This window comes from Artemia sp. Qi Xiang Cuo, chromosome 18 (assembly GCF_049724085.1).
Source record: "Artemia sp. Qi Xiang Cuo chromosome 18, ASM4972408v1, whole genome shotgun sequence".
Lineage (NCBI taxonomy): Eukaryota > Metazoa > Arthropoda > Branchiopoda > Anostraca > Artemiidae > Artemia > Artemia sp. Qi Xiang Cuo.
In genome coordinates this window covers 5,199,449-5,223,826 of record NC_142811.1, presented here as the reverse complement: position 1 = coordinate 5,223,826, position 24,378 = coordinate 5,199,449, and the positions used below count along the sequence as shown (strand labels likewise).

Genomic DNA, 24,378 nt, shown 5'->3' with positions numbered 1-24,378 from the left:
AGCCCTGAAAGTTTAAACTTAATACCTTCAGTCGCTCCTTCGATATTGCCGACATGTCTTATTGGCAACCAGCATACACACAGTGCCTTTTAATTTAGTTTTAGAACACCAATTAATTTTAAAGCTTAATGGGCAACAGTAATCGTAGTAGTAGTATTAATAGTGTTTACACGTGGTGCCTTCTGGCTAGTTTTAAATCCGCTACAACTTATCCTGAAAGGTCTAACTTAATAATGCAAGCCGTACTTGAGATGTTGTTGTGTCACTCTTGAGACAATCTACATGATCACACTTCGTTTTGATTTACTTCAGCATCCGTCTAAATATTCCTTGACAGCTTCACCTTAATAACTTAGCTTGCATAGTAGCAATAGTTGTAGTAGCAGTAGTAGCATTAGTTACAGTATGCACATAGCACCTTTGGTTGTCTTCATCACCCCCCTGAAATACGCGCTGAAAGTTTCAACTTAATACCATGAACCGTTCCTGAAGCATTGCTAATGCGTCCCCTTGACAACCTATAGGGCATAGTGTGTTTCGATTTTGGCTCAATACAGTGTCAACTCAGTCGTTCTTGGAAAATTGCTGTGGTATCTTATCGGCAACCAGCATACACACAGGGCATTTTGATTTAGTTTTATAGCAACATCAAGTTTTAAAGCATAATGGGCAACAGTTACAGTAGTTGTAGCATTAATATCGGCATTATTTGAAAAAGGATGAGAAATTAAATAAGAAAATGCAAGCTCTTTTTCAACTGAGAGTAAGGAGCAGCATTAAAACTTAAACGAACGGAAAATATTCCGTACGCGAGTTCTACTAAATGTCCAGCTCTTTGCGGTAAAGTTTGACTTTTTACCCCATATTTTTAAGAACGAATCCTCAAACACAAGGGTCGTTTAATTAGAAAAAGAAGTTTCTATAATTACTAAAAAAAATTTGGCATAAAGAGCAAAGGATAAATTCCCGGGGAAACAATTTATCCCGAGGGATAATTTGCGAGGGATAACACTTTCCGGGGCATAAATTATGCCCCACTAAGGTGTTTTCAAATTCATATCTCTACTTTTCTCTATTTCTAAGGCTTAGAAAATTGACTAGAAGACAAAGTTCTTACTATTTTAACAAAAGCAACTTCACGATATACACCAGGTGGCAAACAATTAGTGACCCCTCGATTATAACGCGTTTTTGTGTTAACCTCATATCTTGAGTAACATCAACTTTTCATTTGAAGGCAAAAAATGAATTTCAGAACTGTTCTATTTATCATTAATACACATAAAATGGACGAGATGTATTTAAAAGTAGAATAACTAGATAATTGTCACTTGGCCTCAAATCAATTAGCTTAAACACTAATAGATAAAATATAAAAGATCTGTAAAGAACGCTACAGGCAGCCTGCAGTGGCGTCAATTCATAAAAATGTGTGGGAGAAATGTATGTTTGAAAATATAGGGAGTATTTTTTTTGTTTAATTTTCCCAATAAAATGTCGAAAAAGGCTTTTTTCCAATAATAATACCCAAATACCCCCTCCCCCCAAACAAAATAACACCCAAACCTTTCACACTAGCTTAACTTGGTCGAAAAAAAAAATCGTGTTTTTCTGGAAAAATACTAAAAATTTTCAAACTTCAGCTGAAATTTGCTTCTCAATTTCACGTTCCCTATACAGGAAAATTTTGGAATTTTCATTTTACCAAGTTGTAGAATGCTTTTGGTCATGACCCCTCCCAAAAAGTGGCAGTGTTGTCATGCAACACGATTACGGAATGGCCACTATAGTAACATGGAAACCAAAATAAAAACATTTTTTGTCCCCTGGCCCATCTTCGGTCAATTTATAAATGAAAACAGCCGTTTTATTAAATCATTTACATAATTTAGAATAATTTTAGAATTATAACTTTTTTTGACATCACCTAGTTTCCCTCAGTGTTGCCACGCTATGCCATGAAAATCAATAAGTAAAACTGTTTAGTCAAACCTGACAATGTTTTTTTTCCCAGTGAAACACTCTCACATTTTCAAACACAACTACATTTCCAAACCAAAGCTACAACTCTTAAGCTGGTTAGTCCAGCAAATTTGTTGCTTTTTTTAGCATTCTAGCGTTTTTTGTTTTTTTTTTCGGATTTTGGTACCCACTAGGCCTACTACCCAGAACTGTGTTACTGCAAATGAAGGTATTTTTCATCAAAAATTGAATTCCTGATTTGCCCTAATTTTTTAATATATATCTGTCTTTGGTACTTTAAGCGTTGATATTTATGCATCACATGAATTAGTTGCAGTGTAGCCAGCAAGGCCGTATCCAGGGGGGGGGGTTACCCGGTTTTTTTATTGGGTACTCCCGTAAAATCCAGAACACACTCTGGACGTTATTTAAAATATAGTGTTGTAGAGATGGTATTTTGGTTGGGCATTTGCTAAGTTGCAAAATTTGCATATGCTTTTGCATAATTCTATGTTTTAGTTTCCATAATTTTGTTACTAGAGCATTATATTTTCATCAAATTTTGGTATATTTCATTTGGATTAACCTAGCTTCACTTCTCGATGTGTGTTCTGGATTGTACGGGAATACCTTCTATTGTTGTTACTATTGATACTTAAAAAGTGAAAATGAATCATCACTTGCTTGTCTCAAATCTATCCTATAGGCCCCAAGCACATACTTGTTTAATTTATTTGTAATAAAATAATATCAGGCCGTATATTGCAGGTAATATTGAAAGTGGCCAATATAGTTTTCAATCAGATCAGCTACGACCACTTCCGTTTAGAGTGAAAAGGGGTGTGGATACACGCGAAGACAAAATATAATGTGCCCACTCTGTGGTCACTATTTGAAACAAGTGGTTAATTGTCTCTTGCATAGCTGAAGGCCATGCTCGACTAATACCTTATTCAGATAGCTTCAGTGCGAACCGAGATTTGAAAGAGTGACAAACGGATATTATCTCCGCGGAAAATGGATACTAGCGTTTAGGAACCTGCTGTGTGAGGAATGTGTTGATTGAGGCAGAGTTTTTTGTGATGTTTTCTGTCACGCCCCCTTCCAATTGTTAACAAATACATTTAATTGTATACCTTTGAAGTGATAATAGGAAGCGGTAGCATATCTTGTTCTGGTATAGGCTACTTTTGCTGAAACTGTATCTCTTAAAAGAGAAGAAAACGGTTATATTGACTCTTCGATTCGAGGAACATACGATGTAGTTTTAGCTAGTGAATTTAAAGGATATTAGGAAGTTTAAAGATATGCCGATTCCTCCTCCAAGGAAAAGGTCTGGCAGGGAAACCAGCCCCGCTGTCGCGAACGCCTCTTCTTGTAGAGCAAGCAGATTACCGAGAATTGTGGCTTCAACTGCAAAGGCTACGGACCAAGTAGAACCAAAAGAGAAGGATTATTTTAAACGGAATGATTCGGTAAGATTAACTTTTACTAAAACCTCAAACCAGAATAAAAATGTGGACCCAAAGTCGACGGTAAGAACTCCGAAACAGATCGGTATTAAAGCAGTTAAAACCGAGGCTAAGGACGGAACTTTTGTGAAAAATACCACCAATACCGTTTCCAAAAGTCGGAATAACGAAAGTAAAAATGAGAATTCTCTAGTTAATAATTCTAATAAAACTTCAGATATAAATTCGAGCTCATCAACTAACGCATCGTCCTTAAATCTAAGTAATTTACATTCAACAGTATGTGACTCTTTTGAATCTCATCCAGATATAAGTTTTAACGCTGAAGAGTCTTCAGCCCCAGGCAAAACTCTTCCAAAAAGGAACAAACTACCCGCTCCTAAAGTGCAGCGAACATCCTCCTTAAATGGAAAGCTGACGTCACCTCAACACGTGTTTGATAAATCTGCCAAAACTAATGAAGCATCAGCAACTGCTAATCACTCGATAAGTCGATCATCTTCTAGAGAAAAACCTTTACGAACTAAGAAAATAATTAGAAGTATATCGTCAGACCAGCCCGTTGAAGAATTAAAAACGAATTGCAAGCCTTCCCATTCAGAATCTAGTCTTCTTCAAAAAGTTGTGGCACCGCCTCGCCCCAATCGTAGTAAGATCCCTCTTAGCATAACTTCATCCTCCAAGCAAAGCTTAAGAAATACTCCAAGCAAGGAGAGTATTAACAAAATCCATATTAACAATCTGAAATCTGCAGAAAATGTAAACAGCACAAAGAGTGAAGAAAAACCACAATCAAAGTTCTCTAGTGTCATATCTGCTCCAGAACCTAAATGCAACAATGAACAAATATACAAATATCCACAAACAAATATCCAAAACAAAAATAGTAAAAGATCATGTCAAGGAAGGAAGAAACAGTCTGACTCTGTTTTGCCTTTCGCTGAAAAGAAGTCACTTAACGAGCCCTTACCAAGAGAAGAAAGGAAAGTCCTTGACAGGAAAAGTAATGAGGACACAGCTCCCTTAACTGTTAGACCAAGCTTGTTAAAAGTTCCACGACAGTCAGCCACTCTTCGCAGAGCTATCTCATTAAGAAATCCTAAAAAAAATGCGGTTTCAAATTTGGTCGAAAATGAGCAAAATTTCGTAGCTCCAGACGGTAGTAATGATAGTGACTTGTCAACACTCTCTGAACGAAAAATTACTTGTGAAGCAGTTGATGACATGAGTAAAAAATTGAGCTCTGAATCTTCTCACGCAAAGCGATTAACTCAACCAAATATTGGGCTGGGCGACAATAACAGCATCCCAAAATCATCTTTGATTGATTTAGTTGATTTTGACAGCTTTAAAAAAGATATATTAAGCAATAAGCAACCGACAGATTTGTATTGTAAGACAGCCGAGACTGAATTAGCTCAAAATCAGAGTTGTACAATATCCAATTTAACAGGAGCATTAAAAGAGTCAAAAGAAGCCCGCGATCTCTTATTTATTGCGGATGAAATTAAACCCCTTGAAAACATCAATAGTTCTGTGTGTCAAGAGCAAGATAAAGATCAAACAGTTGAAAATTCTCAAGTGTCATTTCAAAGTGTTAATTTAAAAGGCCTTATGAATTCTCTTGAGGGTCAGCAATTAGTCAAAGAAGAGGGTCAGCCTAATTATCTCTCATTAAAAAAACAGAAGCACATAATTAATGAAAAATTGGAAGCAAAGCCAAGCTTTTCAAAACGATTTTCTGGACCTGTCGAAAAGAAGGTCAATAAAGTTCGAGGCAAGAGTGATTACGAGACAGACGTTTGTTACAAATCTGCTTTGAAAGGTGTTACCTCAGGCATATTGAGTGGGAGTAACAGCCATGGAGAAATTCCTTTGTTGTGTCGTACCGTCCTACCCGCAAGCAATAAGTCAGATTTGATACAATCCGAAGTGATTCACCAATGTCAAAGTTGGCCAGTTAAAAATACTATTTCAGACCATGTGGAAGTAATAATGGAAAACTCAGAAAGCAAAAAGGAGAATAATACTCAAAGTGATGGTGTTACTAATGAAATTACAAAAAAAGAGAACGGTTTTGTCAAAACACCGCAAATTAAAAAACCAGCTAGACCCTCTTTATTAAGAAGAGCTTTGTCTAGTAGTGCAATAGTGACAAAGAAAAATGGTGAGTCGGAAGACTTGAAGCAGTGCAACTATGTTAGTAGTGAGATTCTTACTGTAGAACAGGATAGGACCATAGTGCAAATTATGACAGGCGTTCAGCAAATATGTAAATTTGAAAAAGAGGAGAAAGTGGCTTCAAATATAGCATTAAAACAACAAATTATAACAGACGAAACTAGAAAATTTGAAAACGAAGAAATATCTAGCATGGATAATTTATTGTGTATAAAACAAGCCAACAACTCAGCCCCAACTGGGAAAAAATTTGAAAGTCCCCTAGAAACTAGAAAGTTTACAGAAAGACATAGATTAGATAATATATTATGTAAAAAACAAATTAACAGTTTAGAAACAGCAACTGATGATAACCATGAGCATCTCTTAGAAACTAGAAAACTGGAATACACAGAAAGGCCTAGTTTGGATAATTTATCTTGTAAGAAACAAATCCATAGTTCAGAAACAACAAAGTCCGGTGCTGTGAATAATTTCAACGTAGCCGAAAAAGCTGACCATCCGCAAATAATCTCACGCATGTCTATACCCACAGAATGTGAATTAGAGGACAGCCTCGTGAGAACTAAATTGACAAAGAATGGAGTCACAGAAGCAAATGATACGGGCCATGATGTTCAGTATTGTCCTGTAAGTGATATTGAGCAACATTCAATGTTCATATCTGGGTTTTCGCAGTGTGAATTTGACCCCACAATATTTAAGCAAAAATTTTTAACCCCACAAAAGAGGCAAAATAAAAGCATAAATTGTGTGCGAAGTTCAGAATGCAGCCCTTCACGCTCGGTGTCTCCAGCGAAAAGCATTAAGGAGTATGAAACCCTGTGCGCCAATATTAAAAGACGAAATAGTGAATTGTACCCGGAAAGTGTTGGAACGGCTTGTACACAAGTCTCAAGTGAACGATCCAGAAATGCTAGCCCAGCAGGATATAATTTAGGGGGGTATGGCACCACAAGGAGACTTTATTCTCAGGAAATTCGACCTTTACCTCCCCTGCCACCAACAATTCCATCAGTTCATTATGATACAGTCTACGCCACTATCAGACCCAAAACCTCCGCGACTGAAACTTATGAATACCCCCGATATGATCTTTATGGTACGTATGGTAGATCTCGGAGTGAAACTTACGCGAAATATAAAGAATACCCTAGGACTGTAGGTTTTATACCCCAGCCTTTAAATCCAAGAGAATTGCTTTTGTCAACAGATGTACCTTCAACCCGAGACTTACCTATAAATTCTAGATACCTTGCGAATGAATCCGTCTATACAGAATATATGGATGGCATGCCAGGACAATATACAGGATCTGAATTTCGTCCGAGGGTACAGGACGAACCTTCTAAGTTGAGAGGTTATGGCCTTAAAGCCAAAATTTTAAGAAAAATGAGTACATTCTCAAAACCGAAATCTGAACCTCAGTTTGATACCTTCTATAAGAAGAAAAATGACAATATGGATTATGCCACCGCTCCCGACTCTGCTCAAAGAAAGCTGTATCATTCAGTAAGCAGAGAGTTACTTTCTAAAATGGAAGCAGAAAGACAATGTATTAAAGGTGGAGTTCTTTCTTTGGAAGAAATAGAAGATTTCCAGCCTTTAAGGGACGAAAAGACTCCCGAATTGGCAGAGGCAATATTGTATGAACGATCTAATCCCCCTGTTTTGAGTAGCCGTTTTGCTAGAGTTGACCTTATTGAAGATCCGGCGTATCATTCGGCGTTGATGGTCATTGGAGGGGAAAGGAAGGTGGTTCCTTTACATCGTGAAAATTTAGATCCTTCAGATTCCAGGGAAACTGGTGAATGTCAATACATTAGGTAAGGTCTTTATCACATTTATTGCTACTGTTTTCATTAGTTGCCTATACACCAGGTCTGTGGTTGAAGGACCACTGGTACTTGTATATTAAATAAAAAAACAAGTTTTTTTTTAACTGAAAGTAAGGAGCGACATTAAAACTTAAATCAAACAGAAATTATTACGTATATGAAGGGGTTTTCCCCCTAGTCAATACCTCGGCCTTTACGCTAGTAAAGTAGACATTGAAACTTAATACGAACAGAAATTATTCCGTATATGAAAGAGGCCGTCCCCTTCTCAACGCCTCGCTCTTTACGCTAAAGTTTTTTATTGTTTAAAAAAAATAAAGTTGTGAGAAAAGTCAAACTTTCAAACAGTTCGTGGTAACGAACTGTAAGTAAGGAGTGACCCTGCTCAATGGTAACCGAAACTCTAAAAAACGGGTTTTTGATACCAATAGATATATCAAAAGAATCAGATTTCAATGCTGATTTCAAACATATAACTTTCATCAAGTTTAGTGCTACCCATCAAAAGTTACGCGCCTGAGAAAATTTGGCTGATTTTCGGAAAAAGGGGGAAAGACCCCCTAAAAGCTATAGAACCTTAATGAAAATCACACCATCATATTCAGCGTATCAGAGAACCCTGCTGCAGAGGTTTCCAGCTCCTATCTACAAAAATGTGGAATTTTCCATTTTTTGTCAGAAGAAAGATCACGGATGCGTGTTTATTTGTTTTTGTTTTTTGTTTTTTTTCCCAGGGGTGATCGTATCAACCCAGTGGTTCTATAAGATCGTATGAAGGCTCATTGGAACGGAAATTAAAAGTTCTAGTGCCCTTTTAAAGTGACCAAAAAAAATGGAGGGCAACTAGGCCCCCTCCCACGCTCATTTTTTCCCCAAAGTCACCAGATCAAAATTTTGAGATAGCCATTTTGTTCAGCATGGTCGAAAATATGATAAAACTGTCTTTTAGGATGACTTGATCCCCCAAAGTCCCCTGGGGGAGGGATTAAAGTTATGAAATTTAATAAATTTTAACATATATTTTTGTTTATTGGGAAGTATAAATACTTTTTCAGAGGATATTTTTTCTGGTAGGTGGGGGAAGGAGAGGGTCGGGGGCTATATGGAAGGATCTTTCCATGAAGGAAGTTTTCATGGGGGAAGGGAAATTGCCATGAAGGGGGCGCCAGACTTGCCAGCATTATTTATTGGTTATTGGGACGTATACAACCATTTTCAGGAAGGATTTTTTCTGGAGGGGGGGGGGGCCTTTAGTATGGGATGAAACGTAAGACATTTTCCGGTGTTGATTTTTCTTTTGGGTAAGTGAACATTAGCTTCCGGGGGCGCCAGATTTACAATCATTATTTAAGAAACGATCAGAATTTAAATAAAAAAAACAAGTTTTTTCAACTGAAATGTAAGAAGGAATATTAGAACTTAAAACGAACAGAAATTATAACGTATGTGAGGGGGTTCTCCCCCAAGTCAATACCACGCTCTTTAAGCTACAGTTTTTTTTAGTGCTTTCAAAAGAGCTATCTATTGTAATTAAACGGCCTTTGTGATTCAGGGGTTTGTGAATCAAAATTTTTTTTAACTTTTCAAACAGTTCGTGGTAACGAACTGTAAGTAAGGAGCGACCCGGCTCAATGGTAACCGAAACTCTAAAAACCGGAATTTTGGTACCAATAGATGCATCAAAAGAATCAGATTTTAATTTTAATTTCAAATATATAAGTTTCATTAAGTTTCATCTTACCCATCAAAAGTTACGTGCCTGAGAAAATTTGGCTGATTTTCGAAAAAAGGGGGAAAGACCCCTTAAAAGGTATAGAACCTTAATGAAAATCACACCATCATATTCATCGTATCAGAGAACCCTACTGTAGTGGTTTCAAGCTCCTATATCCAAAAATGTGGAATTTTCCATTTTTTGCCAGAAGAAATATCAGGGATTGGTTTTTATTTGTTTGTTTGTTTTTTTTTTTTTTCCCCAGGGGTGATCTTATCGACCCAGTAGGCCTAGAAAAAAGTAGGAGGGCTCATTGGACCAGGAATTAAAAGTTCTAGTGCCCTTTTTAAGTGACAGAAAAAAATGGAGGGCAACTAGGCCCCCTCCCACGCTCATGTTTTTCCCAAAGTCACCCGATCAAAATTTTGAGATAGCGATTTTGTTCAGCATGGTCGAAAATATGATAAAAATGTCTTTTAGGATGACTTTATCCCCCAAAGTCCCCAGGGGGAGGGCTGAAAGTTATGAACTTTACTCAATGTTAACATATTGCTTTGTTTCTTGCGAAGTATCCAGCCTGTTTCAGAGGAGCTTTGGGCGGGGAGGGGGGGGCAGGCGCGGGTCGGGCGCGCGCGGGACGGAACGGGCCCGGACGGAAGGGTGCCGGGGGGAAGGGACATTGCTATGAAGGGGGCGCCGGATTTCCCAGCATTATTAAAGAAAAAGATCAGGAATTAAATAAAAAAGAACAAGTTTTTCAACTGATCAACTGATTGTGATTAAGAGGTCATTTTTAAAGAACTGGAAAAAAAATTCGAACTATAGTTTAAAGAGCAGGGTATTGACTAGGGGGCGAACCCCCTAATATACGTGTTAAAAATTTATGAATATAGAAGTTCGTTACGTAAGTTAATTCTAAGTTACGTATATTTATTACTAATAAAAACGTTCGTAAATAAAATTAAACAAGTTTCGAAAAAGCCATTTAACCAAATATAATATGCAAATTTTGTTTTAATTATTCATGTACGGTGAGCCAAAATCAAAACCTGCATTAATTCAAAAACGTTCAAAAATTAAATAAAAAAAACAAGTTTTTTTAACTGACAGTAAGGAACGACGTTAAAACTTAAAACGAACAGAAACTATTCCGTATATGAAGGGGGCTGTCCCCCTCCTCAACGCCTCGCTCTTTACGCTAAAGTTTGACTTTCTCACAACTCTATTTTTTTAAACAATAAAAAAACTTTAGCGTAAAGAGCGAGGCGTTGAGGAGGGGGACAGCCCCCTTCATATACGGAATAATTTCTGTTCGTTTTAAGTTTTAACGTCGTTCCTTACTTTCAGTTAAAAAAACTTGTTTTTTTTATTTAATAGCGTAAAGAGCGAGACATTGAGGAGGGGACAGCCCCTTTGATATACGTAATAACTTCTGTTCGTTTTAATTTTTGATGTTGCTCCTTACTTTCAGTTGATTTTTTTTTTAATTTAATTTCTGGTCATTTTTTAAATAATGCTGGGGAATCCAGTACATGACTATTTTCTTAAAATTAGCGTCGAACGGAAAATAATGTATGGAAAATTCATTGTGTAGGCTACATACAATTCGGGGGATATATTCAACCATTAGGGGAAAGGTGACTGGGTTATATTAATTACGCTGCCTTAAGGAATGATATTAGTAAGCGCTTTAGAAAGTTTTAAAGTAGTTTTCTGAATTTTATAGGTCTAGTGTTTTCTTAAGGAGATTGAGAATGTAGCACTAATACCCCACCCCCTCCATGTAATAACTTATTAAGCGATAAGATACTGCTCTGTTAACCGGACTCTTTTATATAGTGCTAGTTTGGTTAATGCTAATGAAATAAAATAGGATGACTATATAATAGTTTAGAAACAAATTTGGGCTATATATTTGCACATTAGGGGGGTGGGGGCAAAGCATAGCATATATTAAATACGTAACCTAACCTAACCTAGGTACCTTCCCCCCCCCTAAACCCCAAAAAACAACACTTTAAATATCGTATACGCAATTAAAACCACGCTATACATTGTATTTCTCTACAGCTGTGTCTTGTATCATCCCGTTGACAAACGGGTTTTTCAACGCGCTCGAGTTTGAGATATAAAAAGAGTCCGGTTAATAGAACAGTACCAGCGATAATGTATGCATCATATCATTCAATTAGGTTTTCTTTTTGTCTATGGGCTCTTTTTAAGGAAACACTATAATAACGAAAGAGTAGTAGGCCTACTATTCGACTTCCCCATCAACACTTTTCCAAATGTAATGGCCACTGCTGCGACAATCGCCCTCCCCTCGTGGGGTTAGACATATCCCTAAATAATATATTTTCCCCTTGTCTTTCATTGCTTCAACTATCGCATCTCTTCGTTAAACGAGCGTTTTATTCTTAATCTGGTCTCACGTATCATGCCATAATGAAATAGTGGGAACAGTTGGATAAATATATTTTAAAAAATGATTTAAAAACGCAGAGAATAATGCAAGGAAACACTAAACTGCATATTATAAAGTCAGAGTTTGTTATTATAATGGATAGATAGATATTTATTGCAAAACAAAAGCCTCTTTGGGCCATGGCAAAAACAAACACAGTTGCATATATAGTCAAAACACATGATAATAACATATATAACAATAACTAAACATAGCCCATGGCAAATAAAATAACATAACAATTGCAGCACAAAAGCCAAATAATACTATAAAACTAACTCACATACTTATACACAATGTCACACACATAATAATAATAATAATAATAATAATCGTGTATTCAAAAGCCTTTATACAGGACCATATACACTATACATCAAATAAAACAGGAAAACAAAAGTAAAACTCCCTTCAGCCTTCTTCTTCCAAACCACAACAAATCTTCTTCACAATAGTTCCTTTCTTATCTTTAGTGCCTGATCCACAGATCTACATAATCTACACATGAGGCTAGGTACCGTCTGAGACAACACGCCCCGAAGTGAAAAATTACTTTTCCCCAAAATACCCTCCCTCAAATCAGTAAGCCCCTGGCACCGGCACAGAAAATGGTCCAGATTTTCCTCTTCAATATTACAAATGGGACATGTGTACCTAGACGCCGGGAACCCCTTACCTCTCTCAAATACTTTACTCCTCCGTCTTAAAGGCAAACAGTTGGCCCGCAGCTGCAACCACTATGACAAATACTTACTTGGCAAATTAAATTTAAAGTAAATCTCCGGGCCAAACACCTTTTTCACGTCCTTATAAACACTTAATGTCTCGGATCTCTCAATGTCATTCCCCCATGTCTTTATCTCCTGATCTTCTAATCTTTGTTTAACTATTCCTTTTAAATCAATCTGACCATTAGCGGGGTCTCTACCATCATTCCATATATATGATCCTAATCTGTCTAATAAGGATTTAACCCTAAACGGCCACGACCTCTTACGCCCTGAAGCAAGTAGCTCTTCATAGGCCTCTCTAATAAGTTTACGTCGTGGTACCTGTACTAACTTCATCCAAAATCTAACTACCTGAATTAGCCTATGTTTACGGAGCGAAAAAAGCCCTAGCTCCCCTTTCAAAAACTAGGTATGCGTAGTTCTATGGAGGCCGAAAAGCCTTTTCTAATAACTTATCTGAAGGGTCTGCAGCTGTTCTGCCGCTTCCATCCCCCATAATTCCCCACCATAATGAATAACTGGCATAATCTGCGTTAAAAATATTCTCTTATGCATTGCTAGACTTTTAATACCCATAACTGTACCATTCCTAAAAACCGTCGATATAGCCGCTTTCCCCCTTTTTACTGACTCTTTAATATGGGCACACCAACTACCATTATTTTGAAATACAAAACCTAAATATTTTGAATTTTCAACTATCTTTATTTCGTCTCCTTTAAACATAAACTTACCATTACTTTCTTTATCTTTTCTTTTACCAAAAATAACTATTTCTGTCTTCTTAACATTAAGTTGGAGCTTCTTCAGATCTAAGTAATCTGCAACAAGATCTAACAAAATCTGTAATTCCTGGGCAGACTTAGCTACAAGTACGCAATCATCAGCGAAAAGCAAAACTGAAAGTAATTTTGAGCCAAGACCCACTGTCGGAGCCCACCTTCTTTCCAAAAACTGAACTAAATCATTTATACACATAGAAAACAAACGGGGGGAAACAGCACTATTTTGTTTTACCCCTTTACGGTTTCTATATACTCTGGAAAAACCCTGATCTATGACCTTTACTACCGCCTTAGTTCCGCAATACATGCTAGTAACTAACTTCACAAAAATATAATGTTATCGTGCATTTTTGTAAATGGCCTAGGGCTATTTGTGACCCCATCAGGGGGAGGGCAACTGTCACGGTAGTGGCCATTATATTTAAAATTTGTTGATTGGGGTATCGAATGGTGCTACTCTTATCAAGAAGAGCACCTACACAATAAAAATAACAGCAATTATTAAAAAGTTAAAAAACACATTTTTGTTCTTGTTGTTTCTCTGCCTTTACTTTTCCCAATCTAACCAAAGTCCATATCAGTTTTGATCTTATCTGAAAGATTTGGCATAATCTTCGAGATTGTTATGAAGGTACTACAATCCTTTTGTATGTAAGTTCTCTGAATTAAATTGTTTGATATATATATATATATATATATATATATATATATATATATATATATATATATATATATATATATATATATATATATATATATATATATATATATATATATATATATATATATATATATATATATATATATATATATATATATATATATATATATATATATATATATATATATATATATATATATAAAAGGGCCGCAGATTTGAATCAAATAGGCCGCATGTGACCGGGATGTACTAGCTTGGATTTTATTTTTATTATTTCTATTATTATTTTTTAATTATAATAGAGTGCTAATATTTGTAAGACATTGTGGAAGTGACTTTTTAATAATGAAGACCTTTTCTATCTTTCACTATATTTTTTGCTCTACATCCATCATAGACTATTTTTGCCTCCCGTCCCCCTTTCCTCCCTCAGATGTGAGAACTAACTCTACGGGTCAGTATCTCTAGTCCTGCCTACAACTAAGTCAGAATCTTACTCTGAACCATCTTATATCCTGTTTTGCAAAAAAAAAGTTTTGTGTTTAAAGAAAGAAAGGAAAAAAGCTGAAGATAAGATTTAATATATGCCTAGATCAAGTCTTTCCATGGAAATAGACGCGTGCAGACTGGAGTGGGGTTCAGCAAAAAAAAAATAAGCCGTCGTTCTACCACAGGGGGATTTGAATGAATCTCGGGGTATTTTCTTATTCTATTCCTCTTTGCGTGCAAGTGCGTATGTAGGACGACAACTCGATCTTATGTCTGTTGCGATTCGCTTTTTTTTGCTTGTTTGGACAAATTTTGCCTCAATCCTGGATTAATTTTCCCCCATGTGTCTCGTAGATTTACGGATTAGCATCCAAGATTTGGCTCCAGAATTGAGGCCATCTTTGTGGAACTATTATTATTATTACTTTTTAATGAAATTTAGAGTGATATTAAACCTCACTGTAAACACAAATTATCCTGTATACAAGGGGGACTGCCCCCCTCTTTCTCGTAAATTTGGAGTGGTGCTTTACTGATAGTATTTTGCTAATTGCGAGTGTTTTACCAACGGTTTTTCAAAACATTTGAAATTGTTTTACAGCAAATGTACATGAATAAGCCTTTTCAATTTTGAGGCATTGAAATGAAAACATTACTTTTTATCATATTAGTAAAAAGAGGGGGGCTGAGGGGTGCTTTAACTCCCTCATGTACAGAATAGTTTCTGTTCGTTGTAATTTTGATATCCCAATTTACTTTCATTTGAAAAGAACGTTTTTTTTTTATATCTAATTTCCATTTGTTTTTAATATTATGTTCAGTGTATGCTACATGTGAGGAGATTGTCACCCACTACCCCCCCCCCCCTAAATTGTTTAAAACGCTGCGAAAGATAAGATAAGATTTATTCTTCATTAGATACACATACAATATTACATGTTATTATTCCCCCAAAGGCTGATTGCCCTGTAAAGGGGGGGGGGGAAGACAAATGAGTTGCTTACTCAGAGATGAAAAACAAAAGAAAATTTAAAATGATCAATTACTCACATACGAAGGGGAAGAAAAGAAAATATGGATAAAATGAACTATAGAAAAAATAGAATAAATAAACTAAATTAATTAATTAGATTAAATAGACTAAAAAAAAATAACTTCTACGAAGCCAAAGAATTTTTATCAATTTTTTTTTTAAACAAACCGAATGGGTGGCACCCTCGAGCTGATTCAGGCAACTTATTCCAAACAATATGACACATGGTATAACTAATGAACGATTAGTCTCCTGAATGAGGTTTCTAGCTTTACTATAAACCTTAGAAAGTGGTTTTAACAGCGAAGGAAAAGTTTACATACACCCAATCGGATAGTAGGAAACGCAAGATTAAACGAAGCAGTGAAAAGGGATTTTCAAAATTAATCCAGGAAAAGTATGTTTAAGTTTCATAGGCAGCGCGATAGCGCTGCCTAAGTAAAGAACGATGTGGGCACAATGTATTATTTATTTTTCTTCTTTCTTCTCCATACCCGGGCACTTCGTATCAAAGTAGGTGTCGTAGGAACATTAAAAAAGGCTCATTTGACTGGAAATTGGAGTAGCTAGTGCCCTTTTTAAAAGTCGAAAGTGATTGGAGGGCAACTAGCCCCCCACCACGCCCCTCATTCCCCCAAACACATCCAATCAAAATTTTGAGATTGCTATTTTGTTCAGCGTAATTGATTTCCAGATAGAAAATATCTTTTTGAGGAGGACACTCCCCCACAACCCTCGTCGTAGAGACTTCAAAAGGGGCTCATTCGATTGGAAATCGAGAGTTCTAGGGCCCTTTTTAATAGTCGAAAGTGATTGAAGGGCAACTAGTCCCCCCCCCACGCCCATCATTCCCCCAAACACATCCAATCAATATTTCGAGACAGCCATTTTGTTCAGCGTAGCTGATTTCCAGATAGAAAATGTATTTTTGAGAAGGACACTCCCCCACAACCCTCGGGGCAAGGGTTGTAAGTTATGCCCTGGGGGTATATAAGGTTTTTATAGAAGGCGTTGTCGTAGAAATTTCAAAAAAGGTTCATTCGATTGGAAATTCAAAGGGCTAGTGCCCTTTTTAATAGTCGAAAGTGATTGGAGGGCAACTAGCCCCCCCACGCCCATCATTCCCCCAAACACATCCAATCAAAATTTTGAGATAGCCATTTTGTTCAGCGTAGTTGATTTCCAAATAGAAAATATGTTTTTGAGGAGGACACTCCCCCACAACCCTCGGGGCAAGGGTTGTAACCCTGGGGGCAAATAAGGTTTTTATAGAAAGCTTTGTCTTAGAAACTCAAAAAAGGGCTCATTTGATAGGAAATTCAAAGGACTAGTGCTCTTTTTAATAGTCGAAAGTTATTTGAGGTCAACTAACCCCCTCTCAAGCCTAATTTTCCCCAAACGCATCCAATCAAAATTTTGAGATGGCCATTTTATTCAACGTGGTTTTAAGTTCTGTAAATTAGGTCTTTGAGGATGACCACCCCCTCACAGCCCTCAGGACAAGCTTTGTAAGTTAAGCCTTGGAGCGTATTAGGTTCTTATAGAACGAATTGTCGTAGAAATGTCAAAAAGGGCTCATTAGATTAGAAATTGAAATGGCTATTGCCATTTTTAGTGGTCCAAAGTAATTGGAAGGCACCTAACTCTCCTTCAACGCCCACCATTTACCCAAACAAATCCAATCAAAATTTTGAAATAGCCATTTTTTTCCACGCAGCTAAAATTCAGGAAATTATACCTTTGAGCAGGACACTCCCCCCAAAGTCTTCAGGGCAAAGGTTATAAGTTATGCCCTGAGGGCATATAAGTTTTTATTGAAATCTTCAATAGAAAGATTTCAATTCTCTGTCGTAGAAAATTGAAAAAATGTCTCATTCGATTGAAAAATCAAAGGTCTAGCGCCCTTTTTAATAGTCGAAAGTGATTTGAGGGCAACTAGCCTCCCTCTCTCGCCCACCGTTTCCCCTAACACATCCAATCAAAATTTTTAGATAACCATTTTGTTCAGTGTTGTTGATTTCCAGATAGGAATTATGTTTTTGAGGAGGACACTCCCCCACAGCCCTCAGGTTAAGAGTTGTAAGTTATACCCTGGGGGCATATAAGGTTTTTATTGCAAGCGTCGTCGTAGAAACTTCAAAAAGGGCTCATACGATTGGAAATTCAAAGGGTTAGTGCCCTTATTAAAAGTCGAAAGTGATTGGAAGGCAACTAACACCCCCTCCACGCCCACCATTTCCCCAAACATATCCAATTAAAATTTTTAGATACCCATTTTGTTCCACGCAGTTTAAAGTTCAGGAAATTATACCTATGAGCAGGACCCCCCCCCCCCCCCACAGCCTTCAGAGCAAGGGTTGTAAGTTATGCCCTGGGGGCATATAAGTTTTTTGTTGAAATCTGTGTCGTAGAAACTTGAAAAAGGGTTCATTCGAGTGGAAATTCAAAGGGCTAGTGCACTTTTTAATAGTTGAAAGGGATTTGAGGACAACTAACCCCCCTTGCACGCCCACCTTTTCCCTAAACACATCCAATCAAAATATTTAGATAGCCATTTTATTCAACGTAGTTGAAAGTTTTGGAAATTAGGTCGTTAAGGATGACAACCCCCCCCCCCCACAACCCTCAGGGCAAGGGTTGTAAGCTATGCCCCGAGAACATTTAAGGTTTTTATAGAAAGCTACATTGTAAAAAAATCATACAGGGCTCATTAATTTAGAAACTGGAAGGTCTAGTGCTCTTTTAATAGTCAAAATTGATTGGAGGGCAACTATCCCCCCTCTCACGATCACCTTTTTCCCAAAAAAATACGATTATAATTTTGAGGTAGCCATTTTGTACAACGAAGTTGAAAGTTCTGGGAATTATGTCTTTGAGGATGACAACCCCATCAGAGCCCTCAGTGCAAGGGTTTTAAGTTATGCCCTGGGGGCATATCAGGTTTATATATAAAGTTATTTTAGAAATTTCAAAAAGGGCTCATTTGTTCGGAAATTGAAATTGCCCTTTTTAATAATCGAAAGTGAGTGGAGAGTAATTGACCCCCACTCACGCCCACCATTTCCCCAAACACATTCAATCAAAGCTTAGAGATAGCCATTTTGTTCAACCTGGTTGAAAGTTCCGGAAATTATATATTTTAGGATGACAAACCCCCAAGAGTCCTCAGGGCAAGGGTTATAAGTTATGCCCAGGGGGCATATAAGGTTTTTATTGATAGAGTTGTGGTAAAAACTTCAAATACGGCTGATTCGATTGGAAATTGAAAGGGCTAGGGCCCTTTTTAATAGTTGAAAGTGATTTGAGGGCAACTAACCCCCTCTCATGCTCACCATTCCCCCAAACTCATCCAATCAAAATTTTCAGATCGCCATTTTGTTCAACGTGGTAGAAATTCCTGGAAATTAGGTCTGTGAGGATGACAACCCCCTCACGGCCCTCAGGACAAGGGTTGCAAGTTATGCCCTGGGAGCATATAAAGTTTTTATAGAACGTGTTGTCGTAGAAACTTCAAAAAGGGCTCATTTGATTAGAAATTGAAATGGCTTGTGCCCATTTTAATAGTCGAAAGTAGTTGAAAGGCAACGAACACCCCTTCCACGCCCACTATTTCCCCAAACACATTCAATCAAAATTTTTAGACAGCTATTTTGTTTAATGTAGTTTAAAGTTCTGAAAACTAGGTCTTACAAGATGAAAACGACCCTCACAGCCCTTGGGGTAAGGGTTGTAGTATATACACCGGGGGCATATAAGGTGTTTATAGGAAGTTTTGTCGTAGAAACTCATAAATAGTTCATTCGATTGGAAATCGAAAGGCCTAGTGCCCTTTTTAATAGTCGAAAGTGATTGGAAGGTTTGACATTTTTATAGTAAAGATCAATGTGGGTATAGTATAGTATTTTGTTGTTGTTGTTTTTTAGACCAGGGCACTTTGTATCGATGGAGTTGTCGTAGGAACTTCGAAAAGGGCTCATTCGATTGAAAATAGAAAGGGCTGATGCCCTTTTTAATAGTCGAAAGTGTTTGGAGGGAAACTAATCCCCTTCCCCCGCCCACCCTCCCATTTGACTTACTGCTAAAAACTAAATGTTGCCATAAGATAAAATCAAAATACTCTGTGTTAATGCTAATTTCCAATAAGGCATCTCAGCAGTATCCCAAGAACGACTGAGGGTATTATGTTCAAACTTTCGGGACTACTTCTACTCTTAAAACTTAACCAAATCAAAGTAGCGTAAGTGTATCCAAGCTATCAAAGAAAGTAAATAGATTTTTTTTTTGTGAATGGTATCAAGTTTTCTATTTCAGGTCAACTAGAGGTATGAAACTAAATTAAACACTATTATTTGTGTCCAGATTTTCAAAAGGGTGAATGTTGTTAGAAATTGCTTACAAATTTTCTCAAGCATACATATAGTTGCCCATATTAGAAAGTCTTAAAAAAACGAAAATATTAAAAGTATTATGTTCTTTTTCCCTGATAAGACAATGTCAATATGAAACTAACAGAAATTAATTACAACAACTTTTTACACAAAATAAGTTTTTCAAAGAAAAGTAAAGAACTCCATTAAACAAAAACTGAGCAAAAATAAAATCAAATAATCTACCAAGCGTGAAACTACCACAAATCAGTATCGATAAATAAATGAAACTCAAAACGAACAGAAATTACAATTAATAACCGAGTTAAACTCAAAACGAGCAGTAATTAACATAAGTTGGGCTCAAAACTCCTATGCCTTCCCAATGCCAGAACATTTTTTGCACTTTGCTGAAAAAAATACAAATGAATTTGAATTGTCAGTTCAATATACATATACTGATATTTAGTAATCAAAATGTTAATATTATTTGATTTATTAAAGTTATAAAAGTAAAACATTTATATTTTTTTTTTAATTGCTGTTTTTCCTTCCAGGGTGATCGTATCAAAACAATGGTCCTAGAATCGGGAGAGGGTTCATTCAAACGGATATTAAAGTTTTAGTGTCCTTTTTAAGTGATCAAAAAAATTGGATTGTAACTAGTTCCTCTTCCAACGCTCATTTTTTACGCAAAGTCGTCCAATCAAAATTTTGAAATAGCCATTTTGTTTAGTAGGCCTATAGTTGAAAGGTCTAATAGATGTGCGCTTTGGGATAACTTGAACCCCCACAGCTGCCAGAGAAACTGCTGTAAGTTATGAAATTTGCCCCCTTTTGCGTTTAGTATCTGTTATTGCAAAGTATACATAAATTATTCGGGGGGGGGGGATTTCCACGGGAAGAATTTTCCTGAAGATGGAAGTCTCGGGGGGGGGGGAACCTCCAGGGGAACTTTTACACTGAGGTAACTTGCCAGAATTCCCGCACGAAATTCTTCATATTCGTCGTGCTCTCTCTTTGCCGACTCAATTTTACGTGTGGAGATGTTCAGGGGAACTGTCTGGATGAAATTTTCTGTGGAATTGGAATTACCTGGAAGATTTTTCCGTTGGGGGAGGATTTTCCTCCCCCTTTAGAAATTTTATAGGGGATTTCTTGCATGATTTGAAAAAATGATTAGAAATTAATCTTTTGTAAACAAAAGTATGGGAAGGAGATTTTTTCAGGTGGAATCATTCTCAAAAATTTTCCGGAGGGAATTTTCAGCGAGGATGGAATTGTTCTGGGGTATTTTGTGGGAGGAACTTTCCACGGCGGAATTTTCCACAGGTAAAGGAAATTTTTCATGGAGGGGGAGTCGAATTTCTCCGCATTATTTAAACAACGATCAGAAAATAAATATAAAAAAACGGTTTTTTCAACTAAAAATAAGGAGCAACAATAAAACTTAAAGCGAAAAGAAATTTTTCTGTTTATGAGGGTGTTTTCCTTCATCGATACCTTATTCTTTACAATAAAGTTGGACTTTTTGTCCCAATTCTTTAAAAACGACTCCCGAAACACATGTGGTGTTTTAGAACAGTAAGAAGCTTTTTCTTAAATACTAAAAAGTTTAAGCGTGGAGAGCGAGGTATTGAGAAGGGGGCGACTCCCCTCATACACGGAATAATTTCTGTCTGTTTTAAGTTTTACTGTTGCTTCTTAGTTTCAGTTGAAAAAACTTGTTTTTTTTTTAATTTAATTTAAATTTACCAACAAATATATTTTTAAGTCATCGCTATAAGGGGGCATTGATATAGGGTAATTATATTTAATTAATATAGAAGTTTTAAGAGAGAAAAAACAAAATTGAAAGAGTCTACTGATATTTATATGTATCGTATTTTATAGAATGTATTTTAATCAGCCTAAAGCGAACATACAAAAGTGAGCATACCAAAGGTTATTTCTGGTTTTGGACTTGGTAGCATTTTGTTTCAGGCGCGGGGTAAAACTTCGTAAAAACGCAGGAATACATAGAATAAATGATAGCGGTAAATATTTTTGGAAAAAATAATAATTATATAATTTCGGACAAAGAGTCTGAAGCCCCTTTCCGTAATATCCTGGTAATATTCTTTCCCTTTTTTCCTGGATAGTCATGGAGAAATTTCAGATCACGTTATTTTCAGTCAATTGAAGATAACAAATCTCATTACTATATTTAAAGTGATTTTAAGTTTTAATTTAAAATCAATTATTAATAGAAACTTTAAACAGCGTTAGTCTTCATAGTCCAAACTATCATTACTGATATCCGTTTCATTGTCCTTCAGCTAGGAAGTGCAACAAGGGGCTTGGGGCAAAAAAAAAATCCAAGATTTAATCTATTCTTCTGAATAACTTAATCTAAAAGAGAAAAACATTTCCCTAAATTTTGTTCTTACTCTGCTATGATCATTTTAAATTACCGCCGTTTTAATGCTGTTAAAGTTTCTTTTGCTGTTTAAACTTTAATAACATAAAAACATAATAGAAACATAAACATCCCCTCCAAATTCCACAGTTTGATATGGAAGAGGGATAATCAAACAAATCCACAAAAAGAGAAAGAATAATAATAAAAATAAAATAAAGATAATAAAAAAAATTAAAAAACTCATCCATATACCGCAGAAAAACTGGCAAATGTCAACAAATTAGCACCCTGTGATTTATTAAGACCCATAACCTGGGGCTGTAATTTCAGTTTCGAGCCTCTAGTTGGTCTTCGGGACCTACCAAGGGTTTTCATGGGGGTGCGATCACTTTTAGACGCCATTTTAAAGCCGTTCTCGTGACTTTGCTACATAATTATATAAGTTTTTGAGTTTTAGGGAGGTTGCCGCCCCTGCCAGACTCTCCTGGCTACACCCAAGATAATATCAAAATCAGACAATGTCGAACCTCCTTGGTTGATTCGTTCTAATGATACATTATTTAGATTCTTCTAATAAGACTGTGTCCTTCTAGCTATACTTTTCAATAACACATTAAGTGATAATTATTACTTAGGCTGTGAAGAATAATTTAGTCATTATAAAGATAATCAATAGTTAAATATGACTTTGAGATGAATAACTAATTGCTCTAGGCCTTTAGGTTGCTGATTAATTGAGACTATATCTAGGAGGTCAAGTTCTCTCTCATTTTTTGACGAAATTAAATTAAAAAAAACAAGTTTTTTAAACTGAAAGTAAGGAGCAACATTAAAACTTAAAACGAACAGAAATTATTCTGTATATGAAAGGGCTGTCCACTCCTCAAAGCCTCGCTCTTTACGCTAAAGTTTTTTTTATTGTTTTAAAAAATAGAGTTGTGAGAAAGAGTCAAACTTTAGCGGAAAGAGCGAGGCGTTGAGGAGGGGACAGCCCCTTTCATATACGGAATTATTTCTGTTCATTTTAAGTTTTATTGTCGCTCCTTACTTTCAGTATAAAAAACTTGTTTTTTTTTATCTAATTTTTGAACGTTTTTGAATAAATGCAGGTTTTGATCTTGGCTCAACGTACATGAATAATTAAAACCAAATTTTCATATTAATTTACTTTTATTAAGTTAAATGGCTTTCTCGAAACTTGTTAAATTTTATTTACGAACGCTTTTATTAGTAATAAATATACGTAACTTACGAATTAACTTACGTAACGAAGTTCTATATTCATATATTTTTAATTTGTTTATTAGGGGGTTCGCCCCCTAGTCAATACCTTGCTCTTTAAGCGAAAGTTCGAATTTAGTTCCAATTCTTTAAAAATTACCGCTTAATCACAAAGGCCGTTAATTAGAATAAATTGCTCCAATACTAATACTAGGCTATATGTAAACATTGGGTAAAGTTCATAACTTTCAGCCTTCCCCCCGGGGACTTCGGGGAATTAAGTCATCCTAAAAGACATTGTTATTATATTTTCGACCATGCTGAACAAAATGGCTATCTCAAAATTTTGATCGGGTGACTTTGGGAAAAAAATGAGCTAGGGAGGGGGCCTAGTTCCCTTCATCTTTTCGGTCACTTAAAAAGGGCACTAGAACTTTTAATTTCTATTCCAATGAGCCCTCCTACGATATTCTAGGACAACTGGGTCGATACGATCACCCCTGGGAAAAAAAACAAACAAATAAATAAACATGATTTTTAGCAAAAAACCCTTGGAATCAGCACCACAATTTTTATTGAATGGAAAAATGCTGGAAGCGGTGGAAAACGACCAATATTTATGTTTCATTCTTTGTCAAAATGGAAAATAGATCAATCGTATTACACCAATTGAACAAAAATGAAGAAATGAGTTATTTGTACTATACAGAAGTACATTATCATCAGAAATATGTGAATCGCGCCTCCATAAACATATATTTAATGCTAATATTATGTCTATCTTACTTTAAAGATCAGAAATATGGGGGTATCAACCGGCAGAGCAAATAGAAAAGCCTCAATTTTAAAATTATAACCGGGATTTTGGCTTACAGAATACAGCACATACGTAAGTTTTAAAAGGTGACCTTGGCACATTTGCCCCATAATTAAAAAGATATACCCAAATCAACAATTTTGGTTAAGACTTCTAGAACTTCCCCAGACTAGACTTGCCCGAGCAGCATATGAAGATCTTCTCCTTCAGTGTAACAAAACATCATGGACAGCACAAATCAA

At 36.2% G+C, this 24,378-nt stretch overlaps 1 protein-coding gene across 1 annotated transcript in view; it reads left to right on the top strand.

Moving 5' to 3' along the window:
- The first annotated feature begins 2,764 nt into the window (after positions 1-2,764).
- RhoGEF3 (Rho guanine nucleotide exchange factor 3) overlaps positions 2,765-24,378 on the top strand; it is a 213,413-nt gene continuing 191,799 nt past the window's right edge. The window contains exon 1 of the mRNA XM_089104622.1: positions 2,765-7,441. Within this exon, the coding sequence (XP_088960748.1) occupies positions 3,270-7,441 (4,172 nt within the window). The 5' untranslated portion in view covers positions 2,765-3,269. The remainder of the gene's footprint in view (positions 7,442-24,378) is intronic.